The sequence below is a fragment of the Penicillium oxalicum genome, chromosome V (assembly GCF_001723175.1).
Source record: "Penicillium oxalicum strain HP7-1 chromosome V, whole genome shotgun sequence".
Classification (NCBI taxonomy): Eukaryota; Fungi; Ascomycota; class Eurotiomycetes; order Eurotiales; family Aspergillaceae; genus Penicillium; species Penicillium oxalicum.
Window position 1 is genome coordinate 417,155 of NC_064654.1, and position 25,509 is coordinate 442,663.

General features: G+C 51.5%; 5 protein-coding genes across 5 annotated transcripts; 3 read left to right on the top strand and 2 right to left on the bottom strand.

Annotated features, from left to right (window-relative positions):
- Positions 1-4,492: 4,492 nt before the first annotated feature.
- POX_e06279 (UV excision repair protein rhp23) lies at positions 4,493-6,214 on the bottom strand (the record flags this gene model as incomplete). Its single annotated transcript, XM_050115103.1, has 7 exons — positions 4,493-4,609; positions 4,693-5,157; positions 5,227-5,568; positions 5,657-5,736; positions 5,885-5,957; positions 6,067-6,114; positions 6,197-6,214. 7 exons carry the CDS (start codon positions 6,212-6,214, stop codon positions 4,493-4,495), a joined length of 1,143 nt encoding a protein of 380 aa, XP_049967563.1.
- A 2,643-nt stretch (positions 6,215-8,857) lies between these two features.
- Positions 8,858-10,291, top strand: POX_e06280 (uncharacterized protein; the record flags this gene model as incomplete). The annotated part of the gene is made up of 1 exon (XM_050115104.1): positions 8,858-10,291. The coding sequence occupies one exon, from the start codon at positions 8,858-8,860 to the stop codon at positions 10,289-10,291; it is 1,434 nt and encodes a 477-aa protein (XP_049967564.1).
- Positions 10,292-12,802: 2,511 nt separating this feature from the next.
- POX_e06281 (uncharacterized protein) lies at positions 12,803-16,120 on the top strand (the record flags this gene model as incomplete). Its single annotated transcript, XM_050115105.1, has 7 exons — positions 12,803-12,887; positions 13,091-13,134; positions 13,190-13,555; positions 13,623-14,543; positions 14,634-14,738; positions 14,821-15,778; positions 15,861-16,120. 7 exons carry the CDS (start codon positions 12,803-12,805, stop codon positions 16,118-16,120), a joined length of 2,739 nt encoding a protein of 912 aa, XP_049967565.1.
- Positions 16,121-18,288: 2,168 nt separating this feature from the next.
- Positions 18,289-19,504, top strand: POX_e06282 (Eukaryotic translation initiation factor 6; the record flags this gene model as incomplete). The annotated part of the gene is made up of 3 exons (XM_050115106.1): positions 18,289-18,323; positions 18,651-18,998; positions 19,147-19,504. 3 exons carry the CDS (start codon positions 18,289-18,291, stop codon positions 19,502-19,504), a joined length of 741 nt encoding a protein of 246 aa, XP_049967566.1.
- A 1,435-nt stretch (positions 19,505-20,939) lies between these two features.
- Positions 20,940-24,239, bottom strand: POX_e06283 (Histone-lysine N-methyltransferase, H3 lysine-36 specific; the record flags this gene model as incomplete). The annotated part of the gene is made up of 5 exons (XM_050115107.1): positions 20,940-21,551; positions 21,607-21,687; positions 21,755-22,209; positions 22,287-23,429; positions 23,765-24,239. The coding sequence occupies 5 exons, from the start codon at positions 24,237-24,239 to the stop codon at positions 20,940-20,942; spliced, it is 2,766 nt and encodes a 921-aa protein (XP_049967567.1).
- Between the last annotated feature and the right edge of the window lie 1,270 nt (positions 24,240-25,509).

Below are 25,509 nucleotides of genomic sequence, written 5' to 3' on the forward strand. Positions count from 1 at the left end.
GAAGCCCAGCTGGAGGAGACTTCGGCTGGTCGTGCTTGGATAGGAGACTTATCTGGGTCTTTGTCTTTGCTGTCTTCACCATTTCTTCGTGATCTATGCTCTTGACGGCTCGTCATCCACATTCGCAGGCTGTCGTTTTACCTATACACCTCATGATGCTCTGAGTGTTTGAGCGAAAAGTAGTGCTAATATCTCGTTGGGGAACTCGGGAGCCATCAAAGCCTCTATTCTGGACGATGAAGATTGGGTGCCATCCACATTTCAATCAAATGTCAACAGGCCTCTCGATATCAAGCAGATACTTTCATGTGTGATCGACTATCAGCACTCCTTCAGCCGAACCGAAAAAAATGGCTTGGGTCAAGCAGTACCACCAGCCTTTATGAAATGAGAATACCGACGAAATGTGTTTCAGCACCTACTTTGATAGGTGCAAGCCTGGAGCCTGCACACAGTGTCAGCATCATGGTGGAAAACCAGTAACTTCCTGGCTTTGGTAGTCGTTGGCTGCAGAACGCCCTCAAATCCTTGGAGGGCATATTTTAATGGAAAACAAGAAAGAGATATAGTGAGCAAAGTTTCTGCTTGTAAGCTTGTTCTCCACAAAATTTGTCACGCTTGGCTGACAGAATTAAGATCACGATACTGGAGTGTCTGAGAAGGACCTTTCCCCTGAAGCATGACGCTGAAAGAGATGCCTATTTTCTTGTCTTCTCTCTATATATACAGGTGTTCAGAGACATGGAACCTCTGTCACAGCTTTTGACACTTCCTTGAGAATTGAGCAATTGTGGAGTTCCCCCACCCAACCCTATGCTAAAATTTCCCTAAGAGCTGCCTTCGAGTTGCTCACTGCCTTTGAAACTACGTATCAACCCTGCTATCAGCCTTGTTCCCACAGTGTCAATCATCGAGTCGCAATGGGCTGGCAAATGAAGCTTCTCGGACAAGATGTACAATTCCTGTCAACCCGTGAGGGAGATTCAAGATTCGTCAGCACTAGCCATCGGCAGCTAGCGTGAACTGGTGGTTCTGGCGAAGCATATCGCAACCGGACATTTCCTCACTCGAAATATTTCTACTCAGAAGCCACCCGTATAGGCCATCTGCTACCAAAATCTCTCACCAAAATCTCTCACCAAAATCTCTCACCAAAATCTCTCACCAAAATCTCTCACCAAAATCTCTCACCAAAATCTCTCACCAAAATCTCTCACCAAAATCTCTCACCAAAATCTCTCACCAAAATCTCTCACCAAAATCTCTCACCAAAATCGCGTGACCAAGAATGAGGCTCAGGATGAAACACACCAGGAACAGTCAGATTCCTCCTGACGCCTGTCTGAGAGTTTTACGAGGGATGAGCTTAATATGAAGCACTTCTGTCAAGTGATCTTGCATTCTCATTTAGCTTCACTCGCCAGCGAGAATCGAGGCGGGATTAAATTCACGGTCTTGAACTGGTGCAATTTTCCCCACTGTCGAGGCTTACAAGGTATGTAATCGCTCAGTGTCTTCATTTTTAACCCCCCAATATTTGCTTTCCTCCCACCCTAGTCTGCGTGGACGCTAGAGGGTTCTATGTTACTGCGAGCAGTATAATGAAGAGGGAAACTGACTTGCTACATTCGCGATGAGTCTCTGGCCCAATTTCCTGGCGTTCCTACTAGTCTCAGCACCATCAGTCTGTCTTCTCCATTTGCATGAATCACAAACTGCTGCCGTGAGAGACCCTACAATCTCTCAAATGACCAGAGGCTTGAAACCCGCGGTCATCCAACCTTTGCTCTCTCTTTCACACTGGTCGAACAGACCCCACTGTGCAATATGTGACTCTTTCTAGAAATTCTTTTGATTAACTTTCATCAGAGTGGTGGCCTTGGAATGCACCCCAGGGAACGTGAAAAATACCACGTAAGGATCAGAAAAAGCCCCAAAGCCCGAGTCCCAGAATCACCTTGTCTTTCCAATCATGACCTCAACGACAGTCGAGCTAACTGACACTTCAGCTGACGCAACTAGTCGACTGACACGACTCATGCAAATGGGCCAAGAAATTTAACTCGCTCTTCCGTTTTACTCAGGCACGAGATGGGCCTTTTCTGTTCCTGCCTTGCGAACTTCGCCAAGTCTCTCTTCTTTTCGTACTTTTCTTCAAAAAACACGAACGGAAACAGTCCCCATAATTGACGTTGAATACTCTGCGCGCTCGAGCTGTGGATCTTCTCAAGCCTCACCATGACCAACGCTGTCATATGACAACCTGAAATATTTGATGATCGACAGAAGGTTGGGACGACCTCACCACAAATCGAACACTGTGGATGCAAGGGCAAATCGAGTGAATGGGCCCAGTGTATGTCCGAATTTCCCACAGAATACATCCCGCAGAAGTCTTAAGATGGTCGTCTTCGAGACAGGCAATGCTGACGTATCAAAATGAATCTTTTAACTACCTGAAACGAAAATCTCGGAGCAAGTAAGTTTGCAAAGCACTTTGCTCACTCTCGTCCTTGCTTGATGAGATTCCGTGTCTGAAATTTGATGTTTCTTCTCTATCATAGCTGGACGTATGTCAACCCAGGCTCAAAGCTGAAAGATCGATCGATTTTCCCACATCAGCGTCTCTGTGGAATTTCGCATATCGTGGAACTCACACAACCCCTGACAGGAAACTCTGGAATTCGTGGACAGCTCGCGGATATCATCTGGCCGTCTGCGTGGATCAGAACCTCTCACAGATCTTCTCTTTACGAAGCGGAAATCCATGATCTGGACGACAGCAAGAATACCTATACGATCATTAGCTTGAGCTCAACTATCTTCCCAGCCTGTGTTGACGAACGGAAGCACCGAGATGATGTCAAGTCCAGGTCATCAGAATGCATGACATGAGTGAGAATAGCTGATATCACCAAACTCCATGAGACCGTCGTGGCTTGTATCTCATGGCAGACTCGGGAGAGACCCGGTAATGGTAACGCAGTGGCCGTTGATCAACCTGTGAAGACAGGTTGAGCTGCTACAGCACGCGCACACCTCCCGGTCATATATAGGACAATCTGCTTCCATTCCAGTCCCCTCGGGAAAGACACTGAGCCAGAATAAAACGCCGGCTCTGGATCATCCCGTCGCCCTTGAGTATCACATGTTCTTTTCACCGGTTTATTTTGTGTATACATTTCGGACACTCGACCACATAGTTTCGCCGGGGTTTGAAAGCATTTTGGCTTCGACCGTGTATTCCACTTTCATCCTAAGGATTATATTTTGAGATACTTTGTAGTTGATTTGGCTGCGTCTCTGCTCTCTACCCCCCTTCCTCCTTTATTTCATGTCATGCTCCTGCTGCCTATGCAAAAGGATCTGTTTCTTCTTCAATACAGCATGACATATGTCTTACTACTACCAGTTAGTTTTGCCCTTCATTGACCTATCAGTAGTACGTAGTAACCTACGTTAGAGACCACCGACCTCAGTAAATACATACATGGCAAGCTCCAACACTCCCCGTGTAAATATTCATTACTAGATAACACCACGCAAGTCTGGAGCTCAAGGTATTTGGTCTAATCGCACCGCCACTCCTTATTAAAAACAAGATGAACCCGCATACAGGATGCAACGTTTCTCAAGCAGTTCGTACATCAGACATAGTTTGGAGCTCAATTAGTTGTAAGAGCCGAGTTCAGACGGAGGGGAATGGAACCAAAGTCAAAAGTGGACGAGTCCCTTGCTTCGTGGATTTCAAAGACTGATTGTCCTCCAATGAAATTGGGCAAATTACCGCCCTCTGCCTCGTAATTTTCACCGGGGGGGATAATGTAAGAATGTCACGGGACACGGGCAGTTCGTTTCAGCATCTCCGAAATCTACTCCTCTGCAAGTGATGCAGGAGACTGAATTGCAAATGGCAAGTGGTTGGGAGGTAATTGGTTTGTGTCATCGAGTAGACCGGAAGTAACTCGCCCAAGAGTCCATGACGACGAGGTTGGATTACAAATACTACAGATTGCGTGTTCTCAGTCACGGTCCAGGGGTCGGTGTGCTCAGGCTTCCTTCTCTTGGTCGAGTTGTCGATCGCCGTATGTCTGCACCTACATGTCTACTTGGGAACGGAAATAAAAAAAAAAGCAAGTGAAAGAGGGACTTATTTGGCCCATCAACACGTACATCACCAGGTCGCGTCAAAGACATTATGAAGAAGAGCCGACATTACCGAGAGGGCTCGCACATGGGTGTGGAGGCTGGTTGAGTCCTCATGCAATCGTCGCTGGGACATGTCCAACCATTGTCACAACGAGTCGTGGTCCAAAGAAAGGGTCTCGAGAAACCAAAAGGGGAAAGAAACTGCCATTGAAAAGACGCGGGGAAAATATTTCAACAGCGGAGGATAAACAGCAGCATATTTGGTATTCATCAGTACGTTAAAAGAAACCTGGAAGCCATAAAAAAGGCCCGAAAAGGCAAATGGAAGAGACGTGACGCTCGTCTAATCCTCATCCTCATCGGGCTGGTCAAACAAGAAGTTGGCAGCCAGCTCCTCATTCTTGTCACAGGCAAAGTAGGCCTGGATGACAGTATCCCGGGAGAATCCAAGACGGCACAACTGGAAAACGCGAGTGGAGTTAGTCAAAAGTTCTTGACCTCGGCATAGATCTCTTCAATGAAAGGAATTCTGGAATAACCTACCCGCTCGATGGCATCTCGCTCCTCCTCCGTGACTGAGATGGCCTGAGTGCCCGGAGGCAGAGCCTCATCGTCCTCACCAAGGTCTTCCGCAAGAAGTTGCAGGAACTGTTCGGAATTTTGCCCAATGATTTGGGCAATGTGGGGGTTGCCCGCGGCCACCTGCTGCAGGATAGGCTCCAACATCTGGGGCTGCTGCTGAACGAGCTGACGGAGCTGTTGGAAATGGGGATTGCTGCGGAGGAAGTCCAGGCTAGCATCGCTCCCAGCCGCACCACCCGCACCGCCAGATCGCGCACCACGGCCACCGCCCTCGTTGGCTTGCGCAGCTGCTTCGAACATGTTGAAAGGCTGGTCTCCGCCAGTAGCTGCGCCTGCCGCGGGTACCTCGGCCTGGGTCTCAGTTTGCTCCTGATGTTGCTCCTGCTCTCTCTGCTGTTGCTCGCGCTGGGCGCTCTCGGGAATACCCTAAAGAGGAGGAAAACCCGGGTCAGCAAAATGTTTGATAGAAAAAAAGTCGGCGTTATAAAATCTTACATTCAGCAGATATTCAATGGCACGGTCTGGGTTGAAGAAAGCAGCGCGCATGGCCCGCTCGACCATAGGTCTCTCAAAGCCCATCGCCTCCATCTGCGCCATAGCACCCTCGGCAGCACCACCCATGGCCAAAGCCGAGGGATCACCAAACGCGGCAGGCTCACCGGCCTGAGCGGCCGCGCCCCCAGCTGGAGAAGGAGTCGCGGGTACAGCGGGCGTAGAACGAGCAGCAGGCGCGGGCGCGGCGGGAGCGGGAGCGGCAGGTGTCGCAGCAGATTGCTTGGGTGCGGGAGTAGAGGGAGTGGACGAAGCAGCAGAGGAGGAAGTAGCAGCCTTGGGTTGCTAGAGGAAAAGATCGATTAGAAAACGAAAGTCTGGCGTCCGGTACTAGTTTCCTCGAAACAAAGGAATCTGGGCATTCTTGACGTACCTTGCCGGGCAGGCAGACTAGGAAATCCTTCTCTTCAATGTTGTAAGATTCAACAGTCTTGTCATCTTGTAGGATCTTGCCTATAAAATGCACATGAAGCTAGTCAGCGGGTACTCTAAAGCAGCTAAATGGTTCCTTTGCCGGTTGAGCAAATACTTGACGTTAGGCAAAGATATTATTCCTCGCCATCCTAGGGTCCTTCTCCATCAGGTTGTTGAGGTTACTTACCAGAATAAATGATCTTCATCCCTGAGCCATAGTCGGGCTTTTCTTGAGCAACCTTTTCCTTGAGCTGTCCAACCTGTAGCACGACGAGAAAAAAAAATGACGGATTAGCCCCGCACTAGGTGGCGTTTTACGAGGAAGATTGAATCCACATGATAAAAGATCGCAAGACATGAATGACATACAGTCGCTGAGGGTTCAATCTCGACCACAAATTTGGCCTGCTTGAGGTCCTGTATCATCGTAAAGAGAATGTCAGCTTTTGCTCGGTCGAGCATGGTGCCGCAGATGGCCGAAGGGCTAGGATGGACGGACCTTGAACGTGAGCTTCATCTTGACACGTCTGTGAGATTCGCTGAACGAAGAAAGATATGAGATACTGTGAGGAAGGTTCGAAAGGCCGGAGATGGAGTGCGAGGACGAAAACAAGAGGTTATGAATTGATGATCAAAAGTTGGACGTCGACAGAAGCTGGGAGGGGCGCGAAGAAGTGACGATGGCTTCCGCCTGAGGCATGAGCCTGTAAACGCGGCAATTCACCCACCGCCCGGCGCCTTGGAAGCGGCGAGATGCATTGTCAACAATGACGAGGGTCGTTTGCAGGCACTTGCTCAGAACGAGAGTCCATTAATGGTGTGGAGGAAGCTACACCATCAAGACATACTTGTACATGTCGGGGAAACTGTGCAGATATACTAGACTATGAAATTCCGAGAGTAAGCTGCACACTTGATTTGAACCCTTTCTGCCACTTGCTAGGCCGTGCGTTTCTTCATGACCTGCCAAAGTATATACACCCCGAGACGAGACAGAGAAGTATACCTCATAATGTCTTTTCAGCTTGGAGAACCCACAACTTAAGGGCCGCCCGGTAGGTAGTTAAATAGATACCCGAAACATCTCTCGGCCTGCTCCATGCGGCTGCAAAACTAACATTAATGGGGTACATAATACATAGGTACATAATGTTGAAAACAACAGTTGGTGAATTCCTTGACCGAAGGTTCATTATTGGGGTCTCCGGTACTGCCCCCCGAGTGGGAACCATCTCAAGTGGGGAGAATTGATAAAGCTTCCGAGTAAATGATGGCAGGTGAACAGTATTTTGGGTCTCTAAACAGAGCTGAGAATCCAATGGACTTAGATTGCTAAACCATCACTGGACCTCGTTCGTGTTGGAGCCAGGTTCACACACAGATATCTATACCTAACACAGGACAAGTCTCAAGTCCTTCCCGGGTCATTCAAACGGACTCGATACTTCTGAGATCAACAGCTTTATCCTTGGCATTCACCAATTCTCTACATCTGTTGCCCAAGATCATACAACCTGAAAACTCACGAAACAATACTAGAAACACGTGATGAGCGACCGCATCCACTTCAATTTCTCCGAGCCTACGCACGAGTCATCCCATGAAGCATCCATATTTGTGGGAGTATCTGATAGTCGAGCAGTCATTCAACCAACTAGACCGAGTCCACGCTTTGATGGAAATAAACCAGGCGTGCCCGATCATGGTTTGAGGCCCAGTTCACAGATTGCACGGTCCGTCGACGTGGGTCGAGGGATGAGATGGTAATCTGCAATATTCCAAATACAACCCATGCCACTTCAGAGCTTGTGCTGCGAGTATTCGGATGCTAGGATCCACCTGCACGTCCCTGCGAACTCGCTTATGCAGGATACCACCTACAACTCCCATTCAAAGGCATAAATTGACAAATGGGCGCCACACCTAGAAGAAGCTGTTCAGGATTAGACTCTTTGCACACAAGGCATTGTCATCTATCGACGCCTCAGCAGCCTCGAGTGTCGATCCCTTCCCGGCATCCACAGTATCTGTCACAATTCTCCCGGGACCTGAATTGACAAAGTAAATCTGTCACCACAATCGATTCCGGAAGCTTCAAACGTAGATATTAGGTTCACGCCAAAGATCCCGGCAAATCTAAAGAGATGTCCTTAGCCACTGAAGTTTTTCCCCTTCTATGGATCCTCTTTGTGGGCTGAATAATGGCGTCGGCAGTGTGGAGTGACATATCACATTCAATCATCCCGGGAATCGGGGCGGGCGATCCGCGGTCACGATCCCCAGCCAAATCGGACACTCTAGCGTCGAAGCAGAGAAAAGTTGATGGGTCATATAGATAGTGTGGAAGCTAGTGAGCGGCTCGAGGGACCTACAGAGATCGAGAGTTTTCCATCTCGCACACTAGAGACCTTGTTAGCCCGGGCACTGTGAGACAGACTCGAACCGTGTTCATTGTCTGAGACGACCGACTTGGACAATTACACATGTAGTTTGGGACATATCAATTCCCCCCAAAAGGAGTGAGGGGCCAATGAGGCAGAGAGAACCTCTGTTTAGAGAGAAAAAAAAAGGGCGAAGGAAAGGAAACAACAACCAAGGCTGCTCCATTCATCTATTCGTCATCGCTAATGTCTCCGCAGAGTTTAACCAACATGCCGGGTGGATGGGTCGGTCGATCGATCCAGCAGCCCAGAAAATGACAGGTTGGACCGGATCTGCATGACTCTGCAGCGAGAATGCTCGATAGGCGTACACTTTGGGTCCACCAGACGCTCTTCGAGATACTCTCGACCCGTCCCGAACCACGCGATTTGTGTAGCTGAAAGGGGTGATAAATATGGCCTGTTGCCCGACTCCTGCAGGGCATGTTGTGTCGGGACGTCGAGAACCGGTTTTGTCTTCACGCTTTGGGGGCCCTCGAGCTTCTTTATCCACAGTCAACGTGGACGTCGTTCGTTTCAAATTATTCCACGGGCAACAATAAAGCTACCGGATCCGCAGCCCGTAGTTGTCATTCATTTTCTTGCGTTGCACACGTATAGTTGATCATTGCTCATCAAGATCAATTTGGAAATACGTCTTCCGGCCAGTGTGCTTTTGCCCGAGAAGGTTCAGATCACTTTTGATCTTCGACAGTCTTTCACTTCCTCGCTCATTTGCCATGGCGTCCACTGTACTTGAACACTGCCTTGCCGGCGCTGCAGTCTTATTCGCATTCATCGTCGTCGTTCTGGACGGCCTGGTCTACGGCCACCTACGGTCACTACACTCGCCTACTTCAACAGCAGAACTGGCTGCGGTCCTGCTAAGCACAATCACTTGCATCATCTTGTTGATGCTAAGCATTTTCCTTCCCCGGATGATTCGTAATGCCGGCCGTCATGGCTCGGCGTGGAGCACCACTGTTCTCACCTTCGCCGGGACATATCTGCTCATTAGCACCACGTGCGTCGCTGGTACAATCGTCTCTCACAGTCTTCTCAACTCATCTATGAACACTCGCATTTTGATTGCGCGATCCATCTGCTGGGATCTCTCCGTTCTCACGCAGGGCCTTTACTTTGGGTTCCTGCTGGTCACATTCGCGCAGTGCAGCCCCTCCACCGAGCAGGGATGGCCTCGCTCTGAGCTCCAAGAGCTCGAGGCACGCCCTGAAACTCCGCGTTCAGCAGGAACCTGCTCGCCATCGCCAACTCTTTGTGATGAGTCATATTCTGGACTCCCGCACTTTGATACCAGACGCTCATCACTTCGCAAATATCCACGTCGATCTAGCCGGTACTCCGGAGCAACAATCTGCGCGGACAATGACCTTCCTTCCAAATACGAGCCGTTTGACACCAGCCCCTCCACGGCCTCTTTACCAGCATCCTCTCTCACAGTTGAGCATGTACCAACGCACACACAGTCACCACAATCGTCCAATTCCAATTCACGCGTCGATAGCGCAGCTCGGCGTCCAGCGCCCGCTCTCTCTCTACGAACCTCGAGCTTCAGGAGCTCTTCCAGCCTCCGCCGCAAAATAAACATCAACACTCCACCTAATATTCATGTCTCCCTTGATACCATCGTGAGACAATGCTCTTCCACTCCATCAAGCACGACCATCGCCAATACTTCCCCCGCATTGGAATCAACATCCAATCTCCCCGAAACATATGCCTTTTACTGCAGTCGAAAGCCTTTCCAAACCACCAGTTCTGTCTCTCTACCTTGCTCCCCCATACCATCACCGACTTTATCCCCGAACCACAACCTGAGGAATTCTCGGGAACGCGAGCGTGAGAACAACATTCACCCTCTCTTTCGCTCCACGAGTCCCACGCCCAGCCCCACCCCGCTCCCGGGCAGTATCGTGAGAGCATCTCCTTCCGCTGGCCGAACCATCACCCAAAAGACTTTGATGCGGATGCGGTCTGCGCGAGAGTTGCGTGCTTCGCGACATGACCGGGATTGGAACCAGAGCGCTGATTCGGCTTCTTTGCCGGACCCCGGAACGTGGATGGCGATGGGTCGAGCAGGATATGTGAGGAGCAGTGTGACGAGATACGAGAAGAAGGGGGACCTAACCGAGTTGACCGAGGAGAGGAGTTGAGACGAATCTTACAAAAAATAAGGGATAGTTTTGAACCATCTTTCTTCAAGTCGGCTTCTCTTGTTTGCATTCCTTTCCCTCCATCTCTATCTCGCGAGAAAGCGATCGAGGGCCGGAGAAGCATTAGGCTCGGCATGGCGAAATCACGATTGATATGTAAATAGGCTGGAGCGTTCTTTTCTCTCTTTGATCTCTCATTTTTCTTTCCTCGTGTTCCCTTTGACCTTCTGATAGCGAGTCTTGCGTGTACAGCTTCATGCTTCCTTTGCCCACAGTTTTGTTCTGCTTGGAGTCGATTTGTTGTATATTGGAAATCTCAATGTTCATATAATGTCTATCTACGAATTCAAGCTTTCTCGGTAGTGCTTGAACAGCACGCGTCCTGAAGTGATCATCCGATCCTCGTCTGTGTTCTCAGCCATAGTTCCTGTCCCGGGGTCATCCGAGATCGTTCTGCTGGACAAAGCGGCAGTTGAGCAAGGGAGAGCTCTACTAATATCCGCCTGATGGTTTGGACGTCCGTGCATGGATCTTGGCCGATCAAAGAGATAGACCAAAAATATAAGAGGACGACAGAATACGCCTCATGTTGCTCTGTACATGAATTGTCAAAATCCACCGAGTACACTCTCATCGGGACAATGTAGTAGCTGCGTGGTGTTATGTACCTACTCAACGTGGAAAGGCTGCCGCATCCGTCGGAAGAAAGTGGGTCGGAACGTTTATGAATTTTTGAATTTTTGAATTTCCCTACTTCCCGTACTGCTTCCACCGGGCCGCAGAGACAACTGACAACGTTGACTATCCAGAGAGAATAAAAGAGACGAGAAGCTGGCGGCTGCTAGACGCAACTCTCTATCCGATTGGACAGCACGTGAGCTCTGGTCTGTTCTCCTGCCCGCTTGGAACCGCCGGGCAAAATTAGGATTTGATATTGTTCTGTACTTGCTACTTTTGCATCCGAGAGTGAGAGAGGTGCTGCCTTGGTGCATCTTGAAGCCGATTGATCTGGAGGCTTCTCTTCAAATTGTTTGTCGTCTTCTGCCTGGTGACTATCGACTGTTTGCTCTCGCTGCCTACCTCAGCGAGTCCCCTTCCCCCAAGGCAATCGCGGTGTTGTTTGCTATGGTCGTGCTCGCCTCCTCTAGCTCGTCCAGCAACAACTATTTAAGCTGCCTCACCTCACTTCCTTCACGATTCTTCCCTCTCTCTTTTTCTCTTCAGCAGAGACGTTTGAAGAACACCTGGCTTCCAACCACTTTCTGACCTGTTCTTCTTTTTGACACGTCTTGGACGTTGTCACTTTGCGCTCCTTTCTCAAGGTCTTTTCTCACCTTCAAAAAGACCTTTCTCTCACTTTTTCTTCCCCTCTCCTCCTCTCCTTTCGCCTCCCTCTTTCTCTCTCACTGCCCTTCGTGCGCCTCGGTGTTCTCCCTGCTCTTCTCTCAGCGCGCTCGCTCGTGAAGGGTGGTTCAGCAGCTCGTTCTGAGTTGACTCCACCGGACCGACGGACGCGGCTCGACCCACGAGCTGGCAACTGGTGAGCTGCCACTAGGACCAGAGCCCACCCCAGCAGCCCCGACGTGAGCTGAGACCTGCGAGTCGATCTGCACGCCAAACCGCCAGACGACTCTTAATTTCTTCCCCTTTCACCTCTTCTTTTCCGACCACCACTTCGGTACGTGAGCTCTCTTTGCATCGTTGTCTGACACTTGACATCTATCGTCGTTGCTGCTCTGATTGTCGCGCGCGTGTTTTCGAGCACTTGGCCTCCTGTTTTCCTTGGTTCTGTGCCCGTTCATTCCGCCAGTCTTGTTGGCATGATCTTTTCCCTCCATTCCCCCTTGGAGGGTTCCTAACTACTACCATTCTCTCGTGTCTCTGTACACCAAGTGTGTACCAACGTGGAACTACACTGTGGATCATCTTGAGCCACCTCCGTAGCCCTGGTGCACTCGACGCCCCTCCCCCATTGCTTGACCACGGGCTTTCTCCATCCGAATGCATCGCCTGGTCTTCCCCAGCTTTATTCCAACCTCTAACCCTCTACGTCCACTGCCATTCACCACCGTCCCTTTCCCTTCTCTTCTTCACTTCATCTTGCTTCATTTTCATTCTCTCATCATCATCATCATTATCGTCAGCCTTTCCCCACGTCCCCTTCGCGCTCGTCTGCCGTCCACTCTCGGCCGTGACCTGCCCGGGTAAGATCTTGTCACGCAGCCTCGTCCATACACATCGGACCTTGGTCCGGCTGTACTTTCATCATTTTCACCTGGCTGACCCTCCTTGATCACATCTCGTCCCCCTCCCCACGGATGCTCAATGCCTTCCTTCTTCTGTCTTGGTCATTGTGTTTCCTTATTGTGATACATTGCTTCTTGTTCTGATTTTGATGTTTTCTTTCTTCTTCATTGTTTCGATCCTTCGAGTTCTTTCCCTTCTGTCCACCCTTGTCACGCGACAAACAGACTAATGAGCTCATCTCCTCCTCCTACAGACACCGCAGAAATGGTTGGTCGACGTGGGAAGCGTGGTGCCGCGGCGGCTAACGCCAACCCAGCGACGCGATCTTCGCGCAATGCGAATACATCCGGTAAGTCAACTTTAACCTTATCTCACCCCTCTATCATGATACTATTCAAACTTGACCTCACCTCACCTCACCGCACCTCACCGCTCCCTTCTCCTTCTCCCTCACTTTCACCCTTCAGTCATCTCTTTCATCTTCTATCATGCTGTCCTCCATCTCTCATTTTCCATCTCACTTCACTTCGGTGTGGCTGACCATTCGTCTAGTCGCTGCGCAAGCTCCTCGTGCCGGGGTCGCGGCCGTGGCCGAGGTCGCCTAGCCAACCGTGGCCAAGGTGATCGTTCCGTTGATGATGCTCCTCGAAGCGACCAAGAAGAGGGAGCGGCGCCCAAGCGCTCTCCCATCGTCCGATTCCGCCTCCCGGCTCTGCAGAGTCGGAGCCCGAATCTGCGTCGGCAACTGACCCCCAGCCGATGCAGCTGATGTCCAGACTGTGGACCCTGAAACCCCCCGCGGTCGCCGCTCGTCCGCCCAAGCGCGCCGTCACAGTCTCTGGATCCGCGCGGACGACTCGCCAGTCTGCGCGTCTGAAGTCGTCTGGAGAGTCTGCTGCGGATGACGCCAGTCCCAGCAAGATGACGACCGAGGACGCCGACGAGACCGACTCCTCCCCCGAGCCGGGTTTCAAGGAGCAGCAGCCCCGACTCTCGTATCAAGTTCACCACCCACCGGTCGGCTGCTGCTCAACAATCGGAACACCGATCGCCTTCTCCCTCTGCCCCGGCCGCCATCCCGGAGGCATCCCAAGACCACCCCGTCGCCGCCGCCCAGACCCCATCATCTCCGGGGAACCCCCTTCTAGAGACTTCGGGTGTGCCAGAACCAGCCGCCCAGTCCACTTCCCCTTCCCGCCTTTCGCGCAAGCGAAAATCCTCCGAGATGAAGGGCGAGCCGGCCGAGATCCCCGAGCCCGGGACCCCCACCGCCAAAAAGGCCAAGCTCGAGGAGAGCGAGCTTCCCCAGGCCACCGACAACGACAACGACACCGGTCATGTGATCGACGGCCTCCCACAGCCAAACGGGACGATCACGGCTTCCCTTCCGGATGTCGACATGACCGAGGACGGTTCTCCCGCCGAGATCGAAGAGCTCGGCTCCCAGGCACCCATCGAAAGTGCCGAACCAGCAGGTCGTGGTCGTGGTGGACGAGGTCGCGGACGTGGGCGCGGACGGGCACGCGGTGGCCGTGGTAGCCGTGGAGGTGCCACTGCATCGACGCGTGGAACCGGTGTGGGTGCGCGTGCCCGGGGTGGTCGAGGACGAGGCCGCGGTCGAGCATCGGCAGCCGCGGCCATTCGACGAGGAGGGAAACGCATCGAGGACGAGATCTGGGACAGCGAAGTGCGACGCCGGACCCCATCACCGATCGCTGCCACTCAGCCGATCAAGGATCGCGCGGATGAGTTGGCCGCCTTGTTCAAGAAAGTTGGACAAGCCCAGCAGCTGGCTTTGAATGCGCTGGCTGAACGTTCGATGCAGAAGCTTGCGCGCGACAAGAACGCGCATAAAGACTGCATTGAGCACGATCGTGTGCTGCGGGACCTGGCCGATCACGAGCGCCGGGCCATGACTCGATGCCGCAACCTTTACGACCTAAAGGTTGCCTCCACCAAGCGGGTGCTTGCCGGTGATGTGTTCATCATCGAGCAGCGGGCAAAGGTACGTATTCCGTCAATGCACTTTTGTCTTTTTTTTCGTTTCTAATATTGATGAGCCATTTTGACTAACGACTGGTGTTTCCTTCCACAGGCCCAAATGGCGAACATCCAGGAGGAGATGTTCTACGCCGCCCGGGGGAAGTATATGGAGCTCGTGACGGGTCGCCGAGCTGCCGAGGACGACGAGCACACCGAGGTTAGTTTCATTCACATATCTTTCAGATGTCTTGCATCAATCAGCTCTCGCAGCAGCTAACATCTCACTTCTTCCCTTCTAGACGGACGGATCGGATGCCGAGGCCGAGGAGTTCCCCTACCTCTTCCGCATTGGCAAACCCGGCATTCGACAAGTCGAACGTGGGTTCTTCGCTGAACCAGTTCGCGTTCCCGACGGCGCTGCCGCATACGAGCGAGGTCAACGGGAATGGGATGACTTCGCCACCAAGGCCCGACTCGGCGAAGACTTGAATCCCCAAATGCAAGCCCTCGACTCCACCCAGGAGTTTGCCGACGACCCAGTCAAGCAACGACTGGAGTCCCTTCTCGAAGCTGCTCGAACCCTGGATGATCAATCCGATGGGCCCGGTGCTGGTTTCGTCGGACCTTCCGAACCCATTCCCAAGGCGCTCTATATGCTGGCCGATACTGCGCTCTCCGACCCGCACACAGCTCCCTTCCCCCCGATGCGTGGTGATCAACACTACCCCCCTAGTCACCGCGCCCTTCTCCCCCATCTGCCCGCCGCGCAAGCACCCGCTGGAGTGAATGTTGTGGCCGCCCACCCGCAACCTCCTCCTCCCCCTCACCCTCAACAGCCCCAGCCACCTCAAGCACACCAGGCACCCCCGAGCATGGTTCACGGCCCGACTGATCCTCGATCATTCATCCTCCCTCGCCCAACCCCGACTCAACAGCCGCGCCGTTTGCTGCCTGCTCAACAGCCCATGGGAATCAACCTGCCGAACCCGTTCGCCATGACCGGCCCTCCTCAGTTACCTCCACCTCCCGGCTCTCATTTCGCCCGCTTGCCCATGCCTACATGGCATCCAGGCCCCCCCCACCACCTCCTCCTCAGCAGGCAGGGCAGCAGCCGAGTCATGGCCACGGTCACCCACATGTTCCCGGAAGTGCAGGTTCGCATGGTGGCCCCTCTCCTCATCAAGGCCCGCCTCCTTCTCTCTACTACCCTCCTCCGCAACGGCGCTACTGATGGATTCACCGGATGGGTTGAACTCAGTGCAGCCAACCAGAAAAACGCCCCTTTTCCAGAAAGAGATCGAACAGACTCATGGACGCGCGGTTACTTAACATCCCCAAGTGCATTTGAAAGGTTCTGGGTTCATGGCATCTTCCCATCATCAGCACAAGCTGGCCAGATTGAAATCAGCGACAAAGTTCCTGGCATCATCATTGACTCCATCTCTTGGACTTCACACAGGGTTTCGAGCCCTTACTCCCCCTTCCTCAGGCCCTCCGCCCTTCATCTCCATTCAGGAAGAGATCGATATACACCATGCAGCGGCGGTCATTCAAGGCCAATCCCCTCCTTCTGCCCGCTTGCTTTGCAATTTGCCATGAGGAAAATTTCAGAAAGAGATCGAGATACGAGACGCGGCAATGGTCATACGTACCAAATCTCTCCCTTCTTCTTATCCACTCTTTATACCTTCTTGAAACAAGATTCAAAAAGAGATTGGGCCACACGATGCAGCGGCGATCATTCAACACCAACCCCTTCCTTCCTTTTATCTGTCTGCAACTCTTCATCAGGGGACACTGAAACGAGATTGAGACCAACGAAACAGCAGCGGTCATACAAGATCAACCTCCTCCTTTCGCTTATCCGCTTGCGACTTTCCATGAAACAAGAAATCAGAAAGAGATCGAGATGCACGATGCGGCAGTGGTCATGCCAAACCAACCTCTATCTTACTTTTGCCCGCTTACAATCTGCTACGAGGAGACTATTCAGAAAGAGATCGAGAAACGCGATGCAGCGGCGGTCGTTCAAGACCAACCTCCTCCTTTCGCTTATCCGCTTACGACTCGCCATGAAACAAGAAATCAGAAAGAGATCGAGACACCCGATGCCCCGGTGGTCATACAAACCCAATCCCTCCCTTCCTCCTATCCGCTCTCATCCCTCCATGCAACAAGATTCACAAAGAGGTTGTGATTCACCATGCAGCCGGAGACTCGAAATGAGGTCTCTCAAAAAATGCCTCCACTTCGCCTGAGGCTTTCTTTTCCTTGCAGATTTTTATTGTCTTCTGTGTCTGTCCTCTGTCCTTTTTTTTCGTGATTACTCATACCCATGTACGATATTGCCATTCTGTTGATTTTTTTATCTGGTTGTTTGGTCGTTTTCCGTACCATACCCGGGTTTTGAGGTTTTGATTTATGACTTTGTCCTTTTTGTTTTTCTTTTTTTCAAAGATCTCGTGTTGTGACCCGTTCAGCGACGGCGTTTATTTTCAGGGCATTTGCGAATATGATTTTCTCCGGATGTTGCCTTGGGCCCCGGCATGCATTCAAGTTTTGCGACTTTTGATCCAAGTGTCCATTTGCATTTCTCTTTCCCTTCTCCTGGTAAACTCCAACGGTGGGATATGGCATTGGTGACTGCTGCAGTTCGCTTTTTCTTGGCTTCTGCTTGATGAGGTGGTATGATTGAGCGGCACTGGCATTGCATAGGGTGCTGTACTGGTGTCTTGTACAATAGAGAGAGTAAGAGCTTCGCGACTCGAGTCCAGAGACGGCGGGATTGATGATTCCAGCCCGACAGTCGGTTGAAGCATCAGTTCAGTTGGTCTTGTAGATTTCAAGCTTACCCTGTCAACCACTGGCCATTTTCTTCGAGTAGACCAGAAAATTATTTGACGCGATTGGGTTTTACAGTAGAGCCCAGGGAGTCTTGTGTGGTTCGATTTCCATGCGAATCCGACTAAAGTGAATAGCCTCGAGGTCGTTTCATTGCAATTCAAACATTCCATAATTCTATTCCTCTAGGGATTGACTTGCAGGTAGGGGAAGAACAAAAGATGGACGATCCACTGCGCCACTCCTGTCATGAATCTTTCGCTCAATCTGAATGAGTCGACTTGTCATTTGCAATCTCTTCTGTGCTTGGATGCTCCACCGACTCGCCGAGGCTGACGATCTCCAGCCCTGCGCCTCTTGACCCCGTCAAGATGAGGCAGGATGAGTCAGTCCGTGGGGAATGTACTGAGTACATGTAATTCTGCATGAAGAGACGGCTGTAGACTGGGTAGCCAGTACTTGATCACTCAGCAGTGGAGTCTGCGGGTCCCATGACGTGGTGGATCTGATTGGACGATGATTCTGAATGCATTTTGCCTCCTGCGAAGAAGCTCACGGGAAGACAAGACGGATTCACGATGGAGTTTGAAGACGAATTCCAGAAAATAGCACGTCCAGCATAGCAAAGCATGCTTGTGTTGGGGGGGGGGGGGGGGGTTTCACTTCAAAAACTATATAATCTTGTCCATCTTCAAGAGTCTCCCTCCGAGATACAGTCTGCTATTTAATTTCTAATTCCTCTTTTTTTGCCGTATACACTCCCAAGTCTCTCCTCTCTCTTCCTCTTTTCTCACCTTCCGTCTCCACCGCATCCGAGCTTTTTTCGGCGGAACTTTTTGCTTCAACGACACAGCCGTCTCCTCCTCTTTCTTTCCCCTCCCACGATACCCCTTCAGTCTATTACGACCACTTACGTCTCACAAATCATGGCTGTTCGTGCTCAATTTGAAAACTCCAACGAGTATGTGCATTCTCCTGCCCATCTCCTGTCGTGGAAACTCTTCAGTCCGCAAAGATCGTCCTTTTGCGCATCAACCCCTCCTCCCCTCACTACCCAAATCACAACCCCCCTCCATGTCCCTCAAAATATGAAAAAAACCCCTATCAAAAAGCTTCTCATACAAAACTGCACCATACGCTATCACCCCCAAGAAAGGCGATCCAGTGAAGAACAAAAGAAAATGAAACCAAAAAAAAACATCGCCAATCTGCCATGTCATCAATCTGTCGCAGTCTTTTGAATCCTCAAAATTCCCACACCAAAATTTAACTAACTCCCTCTTTCCAGAGTCGGCGTCTTCGCCCGTCTCACCAACTCCTACGCCATCGTCGCCGTCGGCGCCTCGGAAAACTTCTACTCCGTCTTTGAATCGGAATTGCAAGATGTCATCCCCATCTGTCATGCGACCATCGCCGGCACTCGCATCGTCGGTCGTCTGACCGTCGGCAACAAGAATGGTCTGCTGGTCCCGACCACAACGACCGATCAGGAATTGCAGCATTTGCGAAACACACTGCCCGATGCGGTCAAGATTCAACGTATAGAGGAGCGATTGAGTGCCCTGGGTAATGTCATTTGCTGTAATGACCATGTGGCATTGGTGCACCCGGATCTGGAGAGAGAGACGGAGGAAATGTATGTCATTCTCTCTCTTTTTCCTTCCTTTCTTCCTTCCTTCCTTCTTGCTCTCTTTGACCAAAAAGAGGGAAAAAGGAAAGACAGGGGAAAACACTCCCTCCAAAATTGAATGTGATCTGTAAACTAACCTGTCCCCTCTCTCCAGTATCGCCGACGTCCTCGGTGTCGAAGTCTTCCGCCAAACAGTCGCCGACAATGTCCTCACAGGATCCTACATGGCCCTTTCCAACCAAGGTGGTCTTGTCCACCCCAAGACCTCTATCCGGGATCAAGATGAACTCTCTTCTCTCTTGCAGGTGCCTCTCGTGGCTGGCTCCGTGAACCGAGGTTCCCCCGTGGTCGGTGCCGGTATGGTGGTGAACGACTGGTTGGCCGTGACAGGTTTGGACACGACAGCCACCGAGCTGAGTGTCGTGGAGAGTGTCTTCCGTCTGGGTGAAATGGCTCCTGGCGGTGGTGGTGCCGGTGTGAATAAGGAGAGTATCGTGGAGAGTTTCTATTAGAGACCCCCTCCCCAAAAAAGCCGCGATTACTTTTCTTCCTTTTGTTTTCCCTCCCTCCCCCTTATCTGAATGGACACTCTGTTATGGGTCGGACAAAATATAGGCCTCGAGGCATAGTTACCTCTCATATCACAGGTAATAACATGATGCAAATAAAGAACCAGAAAAAAACCCCTGGAAAGAAAAAAGAAAGAAAAGAAAGAAAAACCCAAAGACGGCTCCTCTGAAGAAGAAAGTTTTTCCATGACATGGGCCCAACGAATCTTCTAAATACCTTTTCTGTTTCTTGTTCTTTTTTTCTTTCTTTCTTTTCCTTGGCCCCCCCTCTAACTTCTTGCTTCTATTCCGATAGGATAACCTTGTCATGTGAATAGAGGCTTTTATGCATACAATGCTCTACATCTAGGATAGTTTGGTTGCAGAGTTGATTGTCGCAACACTTTGGTAAACTGGGTAGTAATCTTCAACGGTAGGAGAGCGCTGCAGGGCATAATATTCAGAGGTTGTGCAGATGTAGATGTATGGGCAAGCATAGGTGGGTTAGGTTGCAATATTAAACTCGACTGATCGTCAGGCTAGTTAAACGCCCTGCAAATGATTCACCAGAATTCATGATACAAGTACATGGTATACGCAAAGTATCGCCAAAATAGAGAAGGCTAATCGTCCCAAAACTCCTTCATTGCAACTATTACCAGGGGGTATTCTTATACACGTAGCTAGGAACACAGAGTGAAAAGGGTAAGAAAGAAGAAGAAAAAGGAAAGGGAAAATAAAAGAGGAGCAAGGGAATATCCAGGACAAAAAACACAAAAGAAAAATGAAATAGGACAACACAGGGCATCACACCTCAAATCACAAAACAACAGTGTGGTTTCCGAGTGTGCAAAGTTGAGGGTCACCGTATGTCCCAGTGGAAATGACAAGAAAAGAAAGGAAAGAATAAAAAAAAAGTAATAATTCTGCTCGCCCCGCATGCGTATCTTTGAGGCGAGATGCAGACCCAATCTAGCCTGGATAGGCTCTGAGATCGTTGGATGCACGAATCGCAGAGTGCATATCCAGATCGAGAAGTGATGGTTGGAGAATAATAGTACCGTAAAACGAAAAGGGGAAAAAAATGCTGCTCGCTAGACATATCGATGGAGGTTGGGATATTGCGAAACAGAACTGTGGTGACAGTAGCAAAGGGTAAGGTGTAGATGACAAACGCTGCAAAACAAGCAACAGGCTGGAAAAGAACCTTGGACTAAAAAGCAAATTTTTGCAACCCAACAGAGGGATTACCCTGTCGTGTGGGACTTCATAGGAGTATCAGACAAGGGTGAGACGAACGTGAGGTGAGTGAGAAGTTCAACCAGAACTAGACAGACCAGGGCTTGCTTGATCGGTTACTCATAGAGCCGTTCTTGCAAGCGGGCCTCAGTTCAGCCATCTATGATTGCCCATGTAAACCCACCGCCTCAGGTTGCGTCGGAAAATCATGCATCTCCACATCACTTCCACCCTCACCAGCAACATCGTTGGCCTTCACGTCTGGCATGGGTGACGAGACCGACGTGTCGGGATCTTCTGTCTCCGGAGGGCCATCCACAGGTGGAGGTGGAGGAGGTGGAGGCGGCGGCGTGGATTTCTGACGTTTGGATGGTGAATTCTCCATGTCAGAGGCAAGATGTGTCTCGGCGGCTCCGGGTGGGCTTGCGTCGCCGTCACGTTTGCGCTTTAGTGCAGATGTGTTGCTACTGCCATCATCCATTGGCGTCAAAGATCCAGCACTACGATTCGCGACGGCGCTGGCAGGTCCCTCCTGTTCATCATCCGACATTTTTATGTCGTGCGCGTCGGCTGGTGTGCTGCCGGGCTTTGACTCTGTCGCCGAAGCCCCTTTTTGGGCCTTGCGCGCTTCGCGCTCCTTATGCTTGGCGGCCGCCTTCTCGAAGAAGTTCTTGCAGTAGGACTTGACCGTTTTTTGATGCTTTTCGCTGACCTTGGTTGGATCAGCGACGCGCTGGTGCTTGTAATCACCCTCCACCAGCTTCTTGGCAGTCTACAGAGTATGTCAGATAGTGTCCAGAAATCGCTGTGGAGTTGAACAGACTGACCTCTTTGGCGAAGCGCTTCAGATCCTCCTTGGGAAGCTTATGCTTGTACTGGTCTACGACATGCTTGATTGTCGGATGCAGCTGTTGCAAAATGACATGTCTGTCAGTGCCTGGGAGTCAATGGCTGGCCTGTCTAGGTGAGACATACCGTATTCTCATAAAGCTTCTTTTGCTTCTCCAAGGAAAGCTTCTTCCACCAGTCGCCCTCTTTCTTCTTCTTTTCGGGCACCTCAGATGAGGGCTGGGGTGTCCCCGGGGTTGACGTCTTCCGTTCCGACAGCGTCTTGTCTTGCGAGTTCACAATCCCGTCAATGATACTCTGCAACGCCTGGTTGCGCTTGGTAGCAGGCGCAAAAGCAGATGGCGCAGGGGCGGTTGGCCGAGTCCATGTCGTCTCTCCAGATGCCGAGTAGTAGTAGACCCGGCCTCCTTCGGCCTCTGCAGTGAACCATCCCTCGGGCAAAGGTTGTCGATTGCGAGGGTCATTGCGACGATCTCGGCGTGACCGGCCACCACCACCTCCACCGATGCTCCTGGACCCAGTCCACCATGATGGTGCATGTTGCGATCGCGCCGGGGCTGACCCGGACCGTGTCCTCGAGACTGCGGCCCCACAGGTATGACTGGAGATGGCGATCGGCTCACCATCCGCTGTGATTCCTCTCTCCCAGATTCTCGACGTTCAAATTGATTCACAGCAGGCTTAGCCTGCTGATCGCCTCGCTTCATTCGAGGAATTCGGTATCCGACCTCTAAATTTGACCAACTAGCCAACAATGCCGCAGCCTTGGTTGCAACCCGTTCGTCCTCATGAGTCGTCAGAGGGCGGATGTTGGACTCGATCTTCGAGTCAATGATCTTGTTGCGCGTCAAGCGGGGGAATTGGTCGAGGATGTCCAGGATTTGCAAGAGCACGTTATTGTCTTCCTTCCACATGGCCAATTGTGAATTCAGAATTTGGTATCCGTGCATCTTAACAACGCGATTGCGCACCCGCTCATCCTCACATCGTTGAAGGCGGCTCAAGAGCTTGACAGCGATCCATTTCTCTTTGCACTGCATGAGCGCCGCCATAACTTTGGTGACGCCATCCTCTTCCAGAGACTTCGGTTGCACACTGTCCACATATTCTTCGTCAGGCTCGCCTGTCTTCTTCTTGCGAGGACGCCGAGCAACAGCCGTGTCCCAACTATCCGCATCATCGATACCCAAGGCCTCAATTGTCGCATTGGACAGCTTGGTCGCCTGCTCGGTCTGAGTACGGCCTCCAATGAACCCTTCACAGTTGGGCTCCCCACAGTAGCACGGCTGCGGTTCCGTGCCGTAGCGATCGACGTTGTAATCAAAGACAAGTTCCTCGCCGGCTCGGATCGATCGCTCGGCGAAGATGCCCATGCGGAATTTCTCGCCCACCACCCATTTGTCGACATAGCAATTTGGGTTGCACGAATGGTTGCAGAAGCGGCCCAAGTTACCCCGTCTCGTTGCATCGACGAATTCATTTCTGTTCAAGGACATGAAATAGAAGTGCTTGATGCCTTCCTCATCGTACTGTTTCATCCGGCGCCGAAATTGGGCCTCCCCAACGACCTCACCGACATATTCAAAGATGAGCTGGTGGGGATCGAGGTCGGCTTCCGCTCGAAGACCAAAGCCTTTCTTTTCAGTCTTGATGACCGCGACTGGTGCGTATTGCTTTTTCTGGAATCGTTGGTTCCGACAATCTGGCCCGCAGCCGCAGTCGCCCACGCACTCAATTTTCGTTGCACGGTTGATGCAGTCGGAATCCTCGCCACACGCTTGGTTCAGGCCAGCCTCGGAGTCTAATTTTGAAATCAACGGCCATGATCAGTATGAGGGTCGACAGAACAGTGTATCCATAACAAGTGAACAAAAAGGTTGGCAGGTTCTGTGGGGTAAAGCACTGCCGTCCATTGGAGGAGGAGTGTATCCAAGCCTCGAGTCCATTCTGCGCACGTCACGCTGTTTTGTTTCCACGCCGCTCTCGAGCGCTCTCCACTCGTCCCAGTGAGGACGCGACACCACAAAAAAAGTCGATTGGCGGAACTCATACAGACCGCGCAGCTTGAGAGCAATAGAACGACAGAGCAGGTGAACAACAGAGATGAAGGGGGGGGTTAAAAAGAAGGCCACATACCCCACTCTTCCGCACAATCGCACTCCATCGCATGCTCCGTGTAGCCCATATTCTTGTTCGCGTACCAACAAGCCTCGATCTGTTCGAATGTGGCCAGCGCATCCTGGGTGCTGTCAGGCAAATGTGAGAACAGCTGAGGCGGCCGGGGCACAATTTTCTGTGACGAGTTGCGAGCAAGCTTGGGTGGTTGGCCTGGTTCCTCTTTCACGACAATTTCGCCGCCTACAGTTTCTTGCTTCATTTCCGACTCGTCCTTGACGGGCTTCGAGTCAGGGCCGGGTGGGGTCTCTGACTTGTGCAGTGGCAGCGTGGTATTGACTGATGATTCGTGTTTGAGAGATGGAGATGGTGATGGCGAGGGCTGCACCGAAGAGCCAATGGTGTAGGAGGTCTCCTCATGCCCATTCATAGAGGGCGACGCCATTTTGACGGAGGGCTCAGTATCCTGAGAGTCCGCGTTGCCATGAGCGGACATGACGAACACGGACCGTGTTGAGCTGGAAAGGGCCTCTGGAGCTCGATCCAAGCGGGTGCAGTTGATGAGGAGTACGAAACTAGAAAAGATGGGGGCAGCCAGGAGCTATGGTGGACAGAATGGGCAAGGTTGATGATCCCTAAGAGCCGAATCAAGAAGAAGAGAAGATGGTCCAAGTGCACAGCTTCATTCCCAAAAAAAGATAATCCTAAAGCGACTGGACCGACCATCACGCGCTCTCACCGCCCGGAGCCTCGATAACAGAACAACATCCACCGCCGCACTGGAAGGTGCCGACTCAGATCTATCACGTGATGTGGCTCGAAGCGCCTAGCCATTCGCTCTGGGAGTCGCAGCGTTACTGCCAATGCTTCTCCCTCAATTTCTTCCCTTAACAAGCGAGACCAACGGCTCGTGTGGCATGTCCAGTCTTTCATAGATACTTTCCCTGCTGAACAGGTCATGTTCATGGGCGAGGATGGGACCCTCCAGTGAGCAACACGTGATCAACAATGTAGTCACGGAGGACTGATATCAAAGCCTCCCTCTGGCATGATCAGAGAGGCTTGGTGGCAAGATAAGGCCGGGGGCGCAATCGGATGGCTTTAAAGTCGCTGGACCTGAAAGTTGGGATAGCTTTGAGCCATTCCGAGATGCGTATCTCTGATCATGCAGAAGCCGCCGCCGCCGTGTCTGAGGATTACTAGCAACAGGAATCAAGGCGATGTCATGATTCAGCTTAGGATCGAACCATGCATCTGAGAAGAAATGCACTGAAGCATAGCCAATCAAATGAGGAAAATCACAGCTCTCATAAGACTGATCATTCTTGTGGGGAGTAAGTCTTCTCGGATGCACCGCAAAGCACTCGTGGAGGGAAATTGGGGGGCCCAGCCAAGATGAACAAGCACTGCAGACTCAAGCGATCCATGGTGGTTGCGCTTGGGGAGGTGAACGTGTCAGAAGGACCGCCATCACCCGGGGCGCATTGTGAGCGGTGCGTGTTTCACCTCCTGCAGATTTCAATCCTGTGCCATTCAAAGCGTAGCATCTGTAAAAGGAACGAAATGAATGGATGAGAAGGGCTGGTCTGGCGAGGAGGATTTCCTGCAAGCTGCAGGATTGAGTCTGGGCGAAAGATTCATTGGATCAGGGTTTCTCTGCAGGGCAGTCCTCTTTTGGCCCATTCCAGTTCTGACTACCTGGTATGCAATTTGTATGCGATGCATATCAGAAACGCAAACGGTGTCTGTGCGTCCGGAGCCGCTGT